The sequence below is a fragment of the Pongo abelii genome, chromosome 20 (assembly GCF_028885655.2).
Source record: "Pongo abelii isolate AG06213 chromosome 20, NHGRI_mPonAbe1-v2.0_pri, whole genome shotgun sequence".
NCBI classification, from domain to species: domain Eukaryota; kingdom Metazoa; phylum Chordata; class Mammalia; order Primates; family Hominidae; genus Pongo; species Pongo abelii.
The window spans coordinates 18659172-18674814 of NC_072005.2; the positions used below are offsets into that span (position 1 = coordinate 18659172).

The 15643-nt window shown below is 60.1% G+C and overlaps 2 protein-coding genes across 4 annotated transcripts in view; both read right to left on the reverse strand.

The window, feature by feature from the left end:
* Positions 1-226: 226 nt before the first annotated feature.
* On the reverse strand, positions 227-5371 carry ISYNA1 (inositol-3-phosphate synthase 1). 3 transcript variants are annotated; one of them, XM_024238200.3, is made up of 11 exons: positions 3501-5371; positions 3269-3397; positions 3009-3125; positions 2383-2515; positions 2094-2287; positions 1744-1893; positions 1446-1661; positions 1170-1334; positions 976-1089; positions 679-896; positions 227-531 (listed from the first exon to the last, which is right to left on the reverse strand). In XM_024238200.3, exons 2-11 carry the CDS (start codon positions 3386-3388, stop codon positions 324-326), a joined length of 1635 nt encoding a protein of 544 aa, XP_024093968.1. In that variant the 5' UTR covers positions 3389-3397; positions 3501-5371; the 3' UTR covers positions 227-323. The 3 variants fall into 3 exon arrangements, with proteins under 3 accessions (XP_024093968.1, XP_024093967.1, XP_054395904.1); XM_024238199.3 differs by having other exon boundaries at positions 3009-3170; XM_054539929.2 differs by lacking the exon at positions 3009-3125.
* A 4536-nt stretch (positions 5372-9907) lies between these two features.
* Positions 9908-15643, reverse strand: part of ELL (elongation factor for RNA polymerase II) — an 82588-nt gene continuing 76852 nt past the window's right edge. The window contains exons 9-12 of the mRNA XM_024238198.3: positions 14001-14067; positions 13563-13734; positions 12463-12507; positions 9908-12107 (exon numbers count right to left, since the gene is read on the reverse strand). Of these exons, the coding sequence (XP_024093966.1) occupies positions 11991-12107; positions 12463-12507; positions 13563-13734; positions 14001-14067 (401 nt within the window). The 3' untranslated portion in view covers positions 9908-11990. The remainder of the gene's footprint in view (positions 12108-12462; positions 12508-13562; positions 13735-14000; positions 14068-15643) is intronic.

Sequence of the window (15643 nt, forward strand, 5' to 3'; positions counted from 1 at the left end):
CACCACACCCTCCACCCTGTGGTCTTGTTCCACCCCCGCCCCCATCTAGCCCCACCTTTGAGAACTGGGGGCAGAGCGAGGCTCCAGGTTCTGGGCTCTCCCTGGGAGTTGGGGTGATGACCATGGGCAGAGGGGGTGGGACTGAAGCTGGGCACTCAAGAGTCGGGGAAGTAGAGGGAGGCAGAGTCAGGTCACAGGCCCCAAGAACCCCAGGTGGAAGGAGGGCTGAGTGGCAGCACCTTTATTGTCTTTGTGGGGGCCTTCAAGGTAGGGTCCTGAGGGGCAGCAGGGAGGAAGAGCCGGGAAACTGTGTGACCAGGGCCTCAGGTAGTGGGCATCGGGGGCTCCTCCACTTGTGGATGCCCATTGGCATCACCGGTGCAGCCATTGGTGGCAGCGGGTACTGGTCCTTTGTTGTTCAACACAGGGTAGGTGGCAGCCACAGGTCCGACTCGCTTGAGGCTGGGCCCTGGGCGCTCCATCTTGTGCTCCAGAAGCATGTGGTTCTGTGGCGGGAGCCCCACGCAAGCCCTGGAAAGGCCACATAGCTTAGCAGAGCCAGATACCCCACAGGGAGAAGGGGGGGTATCCCTGCCGCCTGCAGTCCCCCAAGCCCTGTGCATAGCTTAGCCAGGGGGTATCTGGGCCCCGGGCGGGAACCTGGAGGCTGGGGTGCACCTGAGGATGTTCTCGATGCAGCTGCGCTGGCGGAAAAGCGCATTGACCACCGGGCTGCCAGGCGGCACCAGTGGCGCCTTGAAGAGGAAGCTGAGCAGGGACAGCACGGGGTGGAAGGTCTGCGGCTCGGGGTCCACGTCAGTGCAGAAGCTCACGCGCTGGCACAGCTCGGTCAGCAGCGCCAGGTCCAGCATGATGGGTGCGGCCAGCAGGGAGTCCTGCGGGGCGGGTGGGTCAGGAGATGGGGGCGGTGGCCAAGCCCTGCCTCCCATAGCAGCCCCTGAAGCCGCGCCGCACCTCGCATGTGTTGTGCAGCACCAGTGTGTTGGTTCCGCCCAGCATCAGCTCCGAGGTATACTCATCCAGCGCGCGCTTGCTGTCACCCACGTACGGCACATACTTGATGACCACCTGGAGTGCAGCAGGAGTTTGCCCGGGTCCCTGCCACCCCTCGCCGGGCAACCCCGCGCCCGCGACCGCGCCCCACGCACGCAGTGGTCAGGCTCCTCGCCGGGCGTATAGAGCACTGGGTTGCTCTGCACCATGTCGTCCACCACGTTGCTCTTGGACACCTCCTTAGAGCGGAACTGCAATGGCGCCGACAGGTTCTCCCCATCGTTGTTGCCCAGGTGGTTGTAACTCACGATGGACATGGTCTGTGGGTACAAGGGAAGCCCCAGCAGCTGCAGGCCCTGCAGCCCCACAAGCCGGGTGCTCGCGGCCCAGGCCCCCCTTCCTGCACTCGGCAGCCCCCTAGGCCCACGCACCTTGAGGCCGGAGCCAATGAGGAAGTCCACGAGCACGGACTTGACTTTGGTCTGGCCTGACTTGAAGTCATCTCCGCCCACAAAAACCCGGCGCTGCCACGCGAGCTCAAGGGCTCCGGGCACCAGGGTGTTCTGTGGGGACCCATTGAGGAAGGCACAGCCCTCCAGGATGCTGGCCACGGCGAAGAGCGTGGAGGGCGACACCTCCAGACCAAGCTGTGGGCAAGGCGGGCAGTCAGCACAGAGCTGTGTTTGGGACTGGCCCTGCCTGACCCGCTCCACCCGGGCGTGCGCCCACCTCAATGGTGCGCAGCAGGTTCTCGGCTGTGTCGTTGAGGCCTGGAATCACCTCACAGAAGCGCTCCGTGTTTGCCGTCCACAGCACGATGACTTTGTCCAGCCCTGCGCTAGACCGGAAGTCTCGGATGTCCCTGCGGATCTGCTCCAGCTGTGGGTTGGATGGAGAGGGTGTGGGGAGGATGGAGAGGATGTAGGGAAGTTGGTTGTACATGCTCTCGGACTCACAGAGGCCGGACTCAGTTCCCCGGGTGTCAAGTGAGGCCTGGATTCGCGGGGTGGGGCAAAAAGGGGGAACCGAGTGGCGAAGAACAGGTGGCAGGGAGCAAGGGATGCGGGATGGGACAGCACCTGCTGCGCACGCGAGCCTGGGATGAGGTTGTCCGCGCGCGCGCTCTGGTTGGCCGCGATGAATTCGGGGATGTAAACAGAAGGCCGGGGTCGCAGGGCCTCCATGTGCGGCCACAGTTGCTCCTGCAGCCCCCAATCCAGCACCTTCGCGCGCCGCATCGCCTCGGCCAGGTTCAGCGACGAGATGTCCCAGCCTGGGGGGACCCTCACACTCGGCCCTGCCCGGATCCTGGGCCCCTCCAGACCCCATCTCCCAACCCGCCCCACCCCGGCCCAGGGCTCCGCCCACCATCGAACACGAGGTCGTTGGGCGCCACCATGGGCAGCAGCGCGCTGAAGGGCACGAACACCTCCTGGCCCTCGGCGTCCAGGCCCAGGCTCACGGTGCCCGCCTGAGTCAGCGAGCCGTAGTAGTTGGCCTCCTGGGGGGCAGCAGACACGGCGAGGTGACGGGTGGGAGTGGCGAAGGGGCCGCGACCCGGCCTGGGCCCCACCTAGACTCTCAAGCCCCGCCCCACTTTCGGGCATTTTTCAGTTCCAGGCTCCCAGCCAGGACGGAAGCCGCTGCCCCCAAGCCCCTCCCCCGAGACCTCCGGCACCTTAAGCTCCGCCCCTGTAAGACTCCCGAGGAGCCCCCGCTACCTCGCGAAACCCCTCCCCGGGGTCCGCCTGCAGCCAGGCCCCGCCCCCTGCAAGCCCTCCCGCCCCACAGAGCTTCGCCCCCTGCAGGTCCCTCGCCCACTACAGGCCTCTAGCCCCAGGCAGGTCCCTCGTCCCTGCAGCCCCCCGCCCCGCAGAACCCCACCCCCTACAGCCCCCCGGGTCCCGCAGAGCCCCGCCCCCTGCAGGCTCCCGCCCCCGCCCGCAAGGACTCCCACCAAGGCTCCCTACCCACCACGCCCCTCCCGCCCCCACCTTGCGGCCGCTGCGCGTGGGCCAGGACAGACGCAGTCGGTTGGCCAGCACCGCGGCGGTGAGTGTGGAGCCGTTGTTCCCGCCCCAGCCGACAAGCATGACCCCGAGCCGGGGCACCTGCCGGGCGGTCCGGAAGGTGAAGCGCGTGGACGTGGGGTGCACCTGAAGACAGGCCGCGCAGTGAACCCCGGGTCCCGTGCCCTTCTCCCCGCGCCGCCCCGCTCTCCCCAGCACGCCTCCTTCCCCAGCCCCCGGTCCACCTTGAGAACGCCACCCTCGCGGCTGACGCGCGTCGTCCGGTACTCGTATTGCGCCTCGATGGCCTCGGGGCCGTAGACCACGTCCGGGCTCTCGACGAAGAACTGGGCGGCGGCCTCCATCGCGGCGGGCTGGGGGCCCGGGGTGAGCAGGGGGTCAGTGGGGACTCTAAGCGGCCGGGCCAAGCCAGTCTGGGTCCCCACGGAGGCCGTCCCCTCCCCGAACCGCACTCACCGGCGCAGAGTCGACTCAGGCAGCGGCGGCAGACAGCGCGGGCTCTCAGGCGCGCGACCTCCGGAGAAAAGCGCTGCGGCCCCTCCCCCGCCCCGCCCCCTTCCCCGCCTCTCCCGCGCTGGGGGGGAGGGGCCCAACGTCTGGAGACCCCGGTTCGAGACCCGACAACCCAGAGCCACCGTGGCCATCGGGTCCCCGTCTGGCGGAAATGGCCAGGCGTCCACGAGCGCGGCGCGTATAGGTTCACTTCGCTCGCTCCGCAGCCCCCAGGGGATCATGGCTGCCTATTCCCCCTTTACAAGAGGACAATGAGGCTACACATGAGCCCAGCCACAAGCCAGTGGGTGGAGCTGGGCAGGGAAGCTGGGCCTCCGGGGGGTAGAGGGTCTGGGTCAGAGACACTGCAGGGGAAACAGGCAGAGGACCAGAACTCCAAAGCCAGAATCTCCTCGGAGCCACGCTGCCACCTATTCCCCCTTCGTGGGCAGCAGCACCTACCAGGCAGTCCCATCCCCTGGCTCCCCATGTCCGCCCCCATCCATCTCGGGGGACAAAGTCACTCTGTCCCCACGGGGCTCACAAGGATGGGGCCTGTTTGGCCTGTTTCCCCACCTGCAGCAGGAGGGCTTGGCAGGAGTAGGCCGGAGGGGGAGGCTGTTCGCTGGAAAGGGGAGGGGACGCACAGGCGGGCAGAGCTGAGGCAGGGGAGGAATGAGGCCTGCACTGCAGGGCGCCCCCCTCATGCACGCTGATAAGGGAGCGTGGGAACCCAGCGGGCAGGCCGGGGCAGCTCCCCCAGGAACTTTCCAAAACAAGCGCCTGGAGGCCGGAAAGTTTCCACCACTGGAGCTGGCCCAAAAGGTGGATAGTTGGGAACGTTTGCAAGAGACAGGGCCTGACCTTGGAGGATGAGGGCTTAAGACTCTGGGTCCAGGCCTCACCCCTGAAGGGGCCCCAGTCTGAGGGAGTTGGAAGTGGACTGGGACACCCCCGTCCCCAGTGGGTGGGAACTCACAGGCAGGGCCCCTGCAAGACAGGCTCCCCAAATGAGGGGGCTGCTGGCAAGGGTTTTGAGACATGAAGAGGAGTTCGCTGAAAGAAAACTACAGGCCAAGCCACCTGAGCCACCCAGACAGGGCAGATGAAAAATTGCCTACGTGGGAGGCAGTTTGGGGTCTTGGACAGACCCTGAGGGCTGGGGATAGGGAGTGTGAAAGAGTATTTGGTGTTTGTTCCTGGTTCTTGGTTAGACATTGAGCTCAATCACCAGTGGCCAATGATTTAATCAATCACATATATGCAAATGAGACGGTTAGGGCTCAGAACACAGAAACTCCCCCCACCCTCAAGTATGGGGCCTTGGCCTGCCCAGCGCTTTGAGCAGGGCATCGGAAAGCTCAGAATCCAGTCTCTCCGACCTTCTCCTGCCCTCCTGCCTCTAGCCCCTTTCTCCCCTGGAAACCATAGAAACCAGAATTCCTCTTCCCTAAGGCAGGTCAGAGAAACTGGAGCCCTTCTCCCCTAAAAAAAAAAAGCCACAAAGCCGGCAAAGGTCACTCTCTGCCTGCTCCCTTGAAGACCCTCATTCCGGGAGGGTCCTGACTGTACCCTGGAGGAAGGAATGCTACCCAGAGTCCAGGAAGTCTGGGCAGGCTGGCCCCCCTCCCCCACCCAGTCTGCTCCCTTTAAGATCTACAAAGTGTTTCATCACATTGATACACATTCTTCATAGAACCTAAGCCGAAAAATAGGCAGTCAGCCAGGCATGGTGGCTCATGCCTGTAATCCTAGCACTTTGGGAGGTCAAAGCGGGCGGATCGCTTGAGCCCAGGAGTTTGAGACCAGCCTGGGCAACACGGGGAAACCCCGTCTCAATTCAAACAAAAAAAAAAATAGCCGGGCTTGGTGGCGCACGCCTGTAGTCCAGCTGCGTGGGAGGCTGAGGTGGGAGGATCACCTGAGCTCAGGAGGTGTAGGCTGCAGTGAGCCGTGATTGTACCACCGCACTCCAGCCTGGGCAACAGAGTAAGACCCCATCTCAAAAAAAAATGGGGTTTAGGGGAAAATATGGAGGCGCTGGGAGGGTGGCACACCTGGAAAAGGCATGGAAGCTTCACGGCCCGCCCCATACCTTGCCCTGTGCACCTCCTCCACTTGGCTGTGAGCATTTTCCAGAGTTCTGTGAGCTGTTCCAGCAATTATCAAACCTGAAGTGGGGGTCGTGGGAACTCGCAATTTATTAGCCTGCTTGCCAGAAGTATAGGTGGCATCTGACATGGGTGCAGCCCTGTGGGACTGACCCCCATAACTTGTGGAGTCCGATACCATCTCTGGGAATGGAACTGGTGGACATCCTGTAGGTATCAAGAGGATCAGAGAATCGGGGAGTTTGTGCCTCGAGGCGACACATGATTCAGGAACCTGTGTAGTTGAGAGACATGAGGAAGGTCCCAAGACCCAGCCCCGCGGAGCCTGTGTTCACAGGGCCACCTGTAGGGGGTGCCGGAGGATGGGAGCTGGCACAGGGCAGCTGGAGGGAATCGGCATAGAGGCTGGGCTGCTTCCACTCCCAGCAGTTGACAAGGCCAAAGGAGGGGGTTTGGCCCCTACAGTCAGGCCTGGGTGTGCTGAAGTCGGTGGTGAGATGCACTGTCATTCCCCAGCAAAGTGTGGGCTCCCTGAAGACACGGATGAGGCTGAGTCACTGCTGTGTTGCAGAGCCCAGGCAGAGCTTGGTACAGGAGGCGGCTACAGGAACAGGGGTGCCCGTTGAAAGAGGACAATTGGGGCCCCTGGCAGGTGGCAGAAGACGGGTTAACAGCCCTGAGCCCCTCTCTACCAGGGTGCCCAAGTCATGAGGGTGGGAAGGCTCTCCTGGATACCCGGGGCACTAGACTGATGGCATCCATGGCTCAGGAAGGTCAGGGGACCGACTGTGGCCTCTGCAGGCTGCGGGGGTGATGGCCAGAGTATTGCTGGGCAGTTGGCTTAGGGCTGGCGTTGGAGGGCTGGGGGAGGCAGGACCGTGAGCTGCAGGAGGTTGGTGTTGGCCCTGGGATGTTGGGACAGAGATGTTATCCTGGGAGAACAGCGTGGCCAGGCTATGCTGGGAGCAGGGTACACACTGCCCCACTGGGCTGCATGACTTCCCCTCCCGCGCCCCTCAGATTCCTGGGTGGCCTTAGAACTTGGGCCAAGGCCGCGGACGGGCAGGGAGGCCAGGCCCCACAGCTGGAGGCCCAGGACCTTTGCCCAGGGTCCTATTCTTCGGTGTTACCCCTTACTAAATGCACCCCCTCTTGTCCTTGGCCGGCAGGATGAGCCTTATGTTCTCCATGGCCCCTGGCTCCAGTTCCACCTGCACCACCGCTCCCATCAGGCCTTTTCCTCATCCCCACTAGTGGCACAGGGGATGCCCCTGCCCCAGTGTGGGAGGAACAGGTAATAAAATATTACCGTTACCTGCTGCTGTTTTCATCAGAGGGAGACAGTCACAGCTGGTTTCCCCCACCCCCACTCCTGTAGCCTTTGGTGCCACAAGGGGCCAAGGAATCCCAATGCTGGGTTCAGCCCACCCTGTCCACACCAGAGGGTACTGCTGTGCTCACACACCTGCTATGGCTCCCCATCCCTCCGCCCTGACCCAGCCTGCCCCCACCCACGCGCTCCCCGTCACCTACAGGGCCCTCTGATTTGGTCCTTTCTCAGGCAACGGCTCAGGTAGGTTGCAAATTTTGCCTTCTTATCTGGTCCCAGCCAGAGCCCCTGAACAACCCTTTCTCATCACTATAGCGGCCCCAGGCCACATCACCTCCTGATGCCAGCCCACCCCCAACCACAGGACAGGGACAGCCACCACAGAAACCAGGCTGTGACACACCCACACACTACACACACCCACACCCTAACACACACCACACCCCCCCACACACCCCCCACACCAACACACACCACACCCTCACACCCCACACACACCTACACACCCCCCCACACACCACACACCCAACACACCACACCCTCACACTCCAACACACACCACATCCACACACACCACACACCCCCAACACACACCCCAACACATACCACACCCACACCACCTACCCACACACACCACACCCACCAACACACACCACACACACCACACACACCACATACCACACACCCCCCACACCCCAACACCACACCCTCACACCCCACACCCCCAACACACACCACACACCAACACACACCACACCCACACCACACATCCCGAACACACCACACCCACACCCAACACACACTACACACCCCAACACACACATACCACACCCACACATCCCAAAACACCACACCCACACTACACACCAACACACACTACACCCACACCCCCAACACATACCACACACCAACACACCACATCCACCACACACCCACACACCAACACACCCCAACACACACCACACCCACACACCACACACCCCACACACCGCATACCCCAACACACACCACACGCTCATACCACACACCCAGATACACCACACCCACACACCCCAACACATACATCCCAACACACACATCCTCACACACCACACACATCCCTAACACATACCACACACCCACTCCAACACACACCCCACACACCCACTCACACCACACCAACACACCACACACCAACACCACACCCACACACACAACCTACCCCGCACACCACACACCCAAACCCCACACCCCAACACACCACACACCCACAATCACACCACACCCACACCCCACCACACACTGCCCCAACACACACACCACACACCCACGCTCACACACCAAACACCACCCCAACCCACACCACACCCACTCCACACACCCCACCACACCCCAACAGACACCACACACCGTCACACCACACCCACACACCCCAACACATACCACACACTGCTCCAATACACACCTACACACCCCAACACACCACCCCAACACACACCACACACCCTCACACTCCACACACCCACACACACCACACGCACCCAACACACACCACACACCCACACTCTTACACACCCACACACCCCAAAACACACCACACGCACCCAACACACACCACACCCACACCCTCATACCACACACCCGGATACACCACACCCCCACACCAACACCACACCCCCACACTCCAACGCACACCACACCCCCACACCACACCCACATCCCCAACACACACACCCACACATCACACCCAACACACCACACCCACACACCGCACACCCCAACACACAGCACACACCCACACCACACCCACACCCCAACACACCACACACCCACACCACACCAACACACCCACACACCCACCACACACCTAACACCACACACTGCACACCCACACACCACACCCACACCCTCATACAACACACAACCACACACCCACACCCCAACACACCCACGCCCCAACACACCACACCCCAACACACCCAAACCCCAACACACCACACCCTCACCAGATCCCCAACACACACACCCACACACACCACACATACCCAACACACACTACACCCACACCCCACCACATACCACACACACACCACACCCAACACACACCCCACACCCAACACCCTAGCACACACTGCATATAACACCCACACCCTAACACACACCACACACCACACCCACACACGCCCACATATACACCACACCCACACACCACACACCCACCCTAACACACACTTCCAGATACACCACACCCACACACGAACACACCCACACAAACCCACACCCTAACATACCACACCCCCAGATACACCACACCCACACCACACACCACCACACCCAACACCTTCACCCATACACCACACCCACACACCACACATCCACACCCTAGCACACACGTCCAGATACACCACACCCACACACCAACACACCAACACCACACCCCAACACCCTCACACACCCATACACCAAACCCACACACCACACATCCACACCCTAGCACACATGTCCAGATACACCACACCCACACACCAACACACCCACACCCTAACACAAACGCGTCCAGATACACCACACCCACACATCAACACACCCACAGATCAACATACCCAGATACACCACACCCACACACCACACCCACACCCTAACACCCCCACAGATAAACCATACACACCAACAGACAACCCATACCCTAACACCACACCCACACACCCACAGATACCCCACAGCCACACAACACACCCACACATACACCACACACACCCTAACACATCACACACTACACACTCACACACGACACCCAACACACACCGACAGATATACTACACACCCACACACCCCAACACACACCACACACACATACACACCATACACCACACACACACAGATACACCAACACCCACACACCACACACACCACACACCACACACACCAGCCAGGCAGCCTGGGCTGCCAGGTTCAGTTCAGTGAAATTTATTGGAGAATGAAAAAAGTCAGCATTCACCTGTTTAGTGTACAAAAAGGACACTAGATCTTTTAAGAAAATATTAGGAAACTGAAGACGCAGATGCCTTTCAATTGTAACATTTTGGCAAAAGTGGAAAGTTCTTGTAAACACCAACCCCATGGCTCAAAATAGTTTTTCTCCACAGTACAACATTAAAAGAAAAAAAATAGTATCAATAAGTTAGACCATATTTAATCAGCTAGAACTTTGTCCACCAACCCCCAAAACACAAAACTTTTCTTAGCTTCATAATTCCTTAAAAGGAGAACAAATAAACAAAAATAACAACAACAACAACAACAAAAAGGCAAATTCAACTGACAGCCCCTTGGACTGGTTCCCAGGGCAGAGGGGCGGGCAGTCCTGGGCTGGGACCTCCTGAAATCATCCCACCTCACCGGTGTCTGCAGGGCTGCCTGCGGGCGACACAGCAGGGTCCAGCTGACTCTGGAGGCCCCCTGGAGCCTGCTCGGCCCTTCCCCAGCCCGGCCCAAAAGAGAAAAACAACAACAGCTATTGAAACATGAAGGATCAGTTTCCTCGGAGCTCTGGGAACCCGGGGGTCCCAAAGGAGAGAGACTCTCAGGCAGGGGTGGGATGCACTGTGGGCCCTCCACAGTCAGCTCTTTGGAAGCCGTCAGGAGGCACCCTTCCACCCCCCAGTTTAGAAAAATAGACACATCTGTATTTTTGCATTTCTGCTCTCCTTGCCTGACTGCTGATGGCAGCAGTGACCCCCATGTGATCCCTGGGCCCTGAGTCACAGCCGCCACCGCCCCCCCCACCACCTTCCCAAGTCATGCCTTCGTTCAGCCCTAAATGGGAACACACGCTTCAGACCCCACTACGCCCTGGGGGGGTCCCCACATACGCACACTCACACATGCACACTTGCGTGGCCCCCCAATGCTTTGGGGGACACTAGACTAGGCACAGCAACAAAGCAGCAATTGGGGTGTCTGCAGAGCCTGCACCCCCAGAGCAGGCAGACCCATCCTCCTGGCTCCCCAGCTCTGCCCACGGGTCCCTGGGGCCTCCCTGACCCCATGACGCCCAGCCCTCCATCAGCCCCTCCCTGAGTGCAAACCTTGGCGGTAGCTCTGCTAAGACGACCCCAGGACCCACAAGTGGACAGAGGGATGGAGGGAGGCCAGCAGCATCAAGACCACAAGGTCTCAACAGTGTGGAATGAGCAGCAGCAGCAAATGGGAAACCGAGGACATCGCAAAGAAAAATCTGACGCCGCTGCGGCTGAGTCTCAACTTGGAGCACAGAAACACAGTGGCCCCCGACAGCTGAGGGCCTGAAATAGCAGGGCAGGCCTGGGGGCGCTGAAAGCCCTCTGCCCCCTTAGCTCTGAGCAGCTGTTTGGGAGCACTAGCTGGAGTTCTCAAAATAGCCACCCGGGCCACCCCGTTTGCTTGCTGGAGCAGAGACCCTGCCCGAGGAGGAGAGGCTGGGAACGGGGGTGCCTAAACATAGAGCCAGAGACCAGCAGAGGCCACCTGCCCATTCCCCGCACCCTCAGAACGCAGCTGCACCTTTCGACGGCCTCTGTAATACTGCAGGCAGGACCCAGGACAGCGGCTAGACCCTGGGTGTCCGAGGAGAGGGAGGCACAGGTTTAGAAAAAAGATTTTGCTTCTCTTTTGTACAAAAATAGACTCAAGTCTCATTAGCAGTAGCTAAAAGTGGCTGTCTTTGTATAAAACTAGAAAAGGCAGGTGCGCCACCCCAAGGGCCTAGGAGTCTTCTGGCGAGAGAGGAGGCTGAACCTGGGGGCTGCAGCCAGGGAGGAGGCAGTGGGCTTCCTGGGGAGCCCGTCATAGGCAGGGACTGCTCAGGAGGCGCAGGGTGGGCCGAGGTGGGCTTGCAGCCACCCGCCAGGGCGAGACGTCTGCAGGGGCTGCCCTGAAAGCCAGCAGTGCTGGCTCAGATGAGCATCTTCCTCGGGTTTATTTTTTTAAATAAATCCTCTCTCCCCGCCTTTTGCTCCCCCCACCCTCCCAGATCCCCGCCATTGGGGAGGGTGGCTAGGGCCAAGCCTGCAGCTGCCGCTGGTCATACTCGGCGATGAGCCTCTTGATGTGGGCCAGCTTGCTGTGCAGGTACTCGCAGCGGTGCTTCTCCTGGCTGTAGTTGGTGTTGGTCTGTGGGACAGCACAGTCACGCTCAGGACAGAGCCGCCCTGGGTGCTTCTCCCCGCTGTAAGCAGGCCAGTGCCCCCCACACACCAAAAACCTGGGCTTGGTGCCCAGCAAGGAGGGTTGTGGTGCAAGGGCAGAGTGGGAGTTGGTCCCCCGCACCTCTGCAGCTTGTGTGGCTGGGCCAGGATGCCACAGCTGAAGACTTGGCTGGGGGTGGCAGGGCAACTTTGGCCTCAGACTCAAAGGCTCTTCCCCCACACCTTGGAAGTAGCAGGCAGGGAGGCTGCCCCGGGCCCCCCCTCCTCCCTCTAGCTCCCATGGCTCACTTGGAGCCCACCCCAACACAAGAGACACTCACCTTTTTGATTTTTCGATATTCCTGCAAAATCTGCCCTCGAGTAGTCTAGAAGAAAAACAAAATTTTGAGAAAACAGAATGCATCCCCGCCTACAGGAAACCCAAATTGAGTGGTCCCAGGTGCTCTGAGAAGGGTGAGGGGTGGGAGGGTGCGGCAGCCTCAAGGACAAGGCCAAGTAACACACCAGGGGCCCACAGCGGCTGTAGCTCCGGAGTGGGTGGGGCATGAGGGAAAGGCTGCCAGGTCCCTTGGAGGCAATAGCAGGTGGGGCACTGCTGTTGTGGGGGCATGGGAGGACAAGGAAGTATCCATGTCGCAGGGGGTGGGGAGGGGGTCGGGGGGTGCAGCAAAGAGGGAAGGAAGGGGAGGGAGAGATGCCCCAAGAACCCGTGGCTCACAGCCCCTAGAACCCCATCATGAGTAGTTGTCTCTGGAAGGCAAAGGGGCCTTGGCCAGGAGAGATCCCGGCATCTGATTAATCGGGGCCCAGCCCTGTAGTCAGGTCACCAGTTCCGAAAGGTGGCAGGTGGGGAGGCTGCGTGCAAGGCTATGGCTAAGGGTGGAGACTCTCTGTCTACACAGGGCAGCTGAAGGAGCTGTGAGCTCAAGCCAGGGGACCACAGGAGTCCTGGTTCCCAGGACCACAGGGACCTGTCACCTCCCCCTGCTATAGCTGTGGCAGCATGGATGGGCTCCAGGGTGCTGGACAGAGCTCAGCTGCGGAGTCTCCTGAGGGTTTGGCACAGGTACCAAGAGCCCTGTGTCCTAGGCTGTGAGAGGACCCCAGGCGCTCAAACATGTGGGGATCCATGTACCCCGGCTCGCCCCCATCCAAGGAGGTGGGTCACAGCTGTCCCCACTGCAAAGGAGGCTGACAAGCTGGGCTGCCTTCAAGGACTCCCACAACAGGGCCCCAGGGCCCAGTCAGAACCATGGGGTTGCCGCATGGAGTGCACCAGGGGGTGAAGCGCTGCCTGGGGAAGGGCCAGACTCTGGGACCACCAAGCAGGCCAGTAGGCTCGTGGTGGTGATGGTACGCGTCCAAGTGGGCCCTGGCTCCCGCCAGAGCCAGGGCACAGTAGGCAGCGAGGGGGCTCTACCTCGTACTCCTCGGAGCCCTGGGAGAGTTGCCGGAGCTGGGCGTCGAGCTGGGTGAACCGCCGCGTGATGCGCTCAATGCGGGCGTGCAGGTCGCGGTACTCGCTGTACTCGGCGTTGAAGTCGTTCTTGTAGCTCTGGCGCTGCTCGGAAGAGGAGATGGCTGCGTACTTACTGAAACAGGAGAGAGGCGCCACTGAGTGGAGGCTGGAAGGACCCAGCCCCACCCAGGCAGTGGCCATCCTGGCTCCACCGGCGGCCTGGCCTCTCGGGTGATTCCCTGGCTTATGAGGGGGCCTGGCCCAGAAAAGGCTGCTATGTTTGGAATTCACATACTCAGACTACAGTGGCTTCTACCTCTGATAACCTGCAGTGCTGGGGGAGGGGGTCTGAACCCAGAAAAGGGAGGCCTGGCCTGCAGGGCCCGGACAAACACTCACAGCAAGTAGTCGGGCGTCTCCGACGTTGACGTGGGAACACTGGAAACGCTGCAGGTTCCGTTTAAACCTACGAGAGCAAACACGTACCTCCTGAGTCTGTGCCCATGGCACCGGTCTGCAGGAAGCACCCCAGGATGGGGACACGTGTGAAAAGTGCACACTTTGCTGCTGGAGGGACATGGAGGGACAGCAGAGGGGATGACTGTGTGGCAGGTGTAAGGGCTGAGCCCCTCGTACCTGGCAACTGTGGGCTGCTGGACCTGGGCGTGCCCTCCAGGTGGTGAGCAGAGCTCAGCATGCACCTGCGTGTCCAGGGCAAAGCCCTGCAGGACACAGAGCACCCAGGCATCACCACAGTCACATTCTTGGCAAACAGCGGACAGGTCAGGGAACTGCAGGGCCAAAGCCTGTACAACCGGTCAGAGCTTCCCCCAGGCCAGGCCCTTGCTGCCTCCACTGACTGCATGTCAAAGGTCACTAAGCTGAAAACAAATGACCCCTGGCTTGACCTAAGTCTCTGGGGCGTCCCAGTCTCTGGCCAGACAGGACAAAGACAAGATGGCCAGCAGGGCCTGCATCTCTTGCTGCTGACAAAGTTCCAACCCCTTGGTCTGCGCCCCACCCAGATCATCCCATCCTTTCCACTAGACACTGAATTGCAGGCTCCACAAGGCAGCTCCAGGACAGGGCCAGCCAGAGGAGCCCATGGGCTACCCCAATCGGCCATCCGTGAGCAAAGCATCCATGATGACGTTCAGCCCTTCGGCCCTGCAGGGGCCTGCCCAAAGCTGCACAGCTGATGGCTAGATGGGACCCCAGGCAGCTGTCCTGCTCCTGAGCCATGTGGTGGGGTGCCCCGGCCACATAGGACAACACCCCTGAGGGTCTGGAAATCAGGGAGGGGCGGGGAAGGAAGACTGAAGTGCCCGTCGCCTAAGACCACAACTACAATTTAGTGCGTTTCCTAGACCTTCTTGCAGTGGCTTTCTTTCCGATACAGAAATGATTTTATCAATTTCAGATGTATCCTCAATACACTTTTTTTTTTTTTTAGAGACAAGGTCTTGCTCTGCCACCCAGGCTGGAGTTGCAATGGTGCGATCATGGCTCACTACAACCTTGAACTCCTGGGCTCAAGTGATCCTCTTGCCTCAGCCTCCCAAGTAGGTGGGACTATAGGCATATGCCACCATGCCCAGCTAATTAAAAAAATTTTTTGTACAGATGGGGTCTCACTGTGTTGCCCAGGCTGGTCTCAAACTCCTGACCTCAAGCAATCCTCCTGAATTGGCCTTTCAAAGCGTTGGGATTAAAGGCGTGAACCACCACACCTGGCGAATTTTTTTTTTTTTACTTTTTAGTAGAGATGAGGAGGCTCGCCTATATTGCCTAGGCTGGTCTTGAACTCCTGGACTTAAGTGATCCTCTTGACTTGGCCTTTCAACATACTGGGATTATAGGCGGAGCCACTGTGCCTGGCCCTAGTGCACATTTTCAGGGGCCCTCTGCACTAACCCCTGAGAGAGCAGGAGTCTGCAATCTCCAGTTTGCTGAGCCCTCTCTCTCAGTGTAACACCTGGGCCTACCACAGCAGCTTCTCTGCTGCCAAATTCCCAAAAGTAGACAAAGCTCACTCCCCACAA

Coding starts and splice junctions, on each gene's coding strand:
- ISYNA1 (XM_024238199.3), bottom strand. CDS start 3,388: ATGGAGGCCGCCGCCCAGTTCTTCGTCGAGAGCCCGGACGTGGTCTAC. Junction 1,662..1,743: donor ACCTGCTGCGCACCATTGAG/GTGGGCGCACGC, acceptor CCTTGCCCACAG/CTTGGTCTGGAGGTGTCGCC. Junction 532..678: donor TGCATCGAGAACATCCTCAG/GTGCACCCCAGC, acceptor TGGCCTTTCCAG/GGCTTGCGTGGGGCTCCCGC.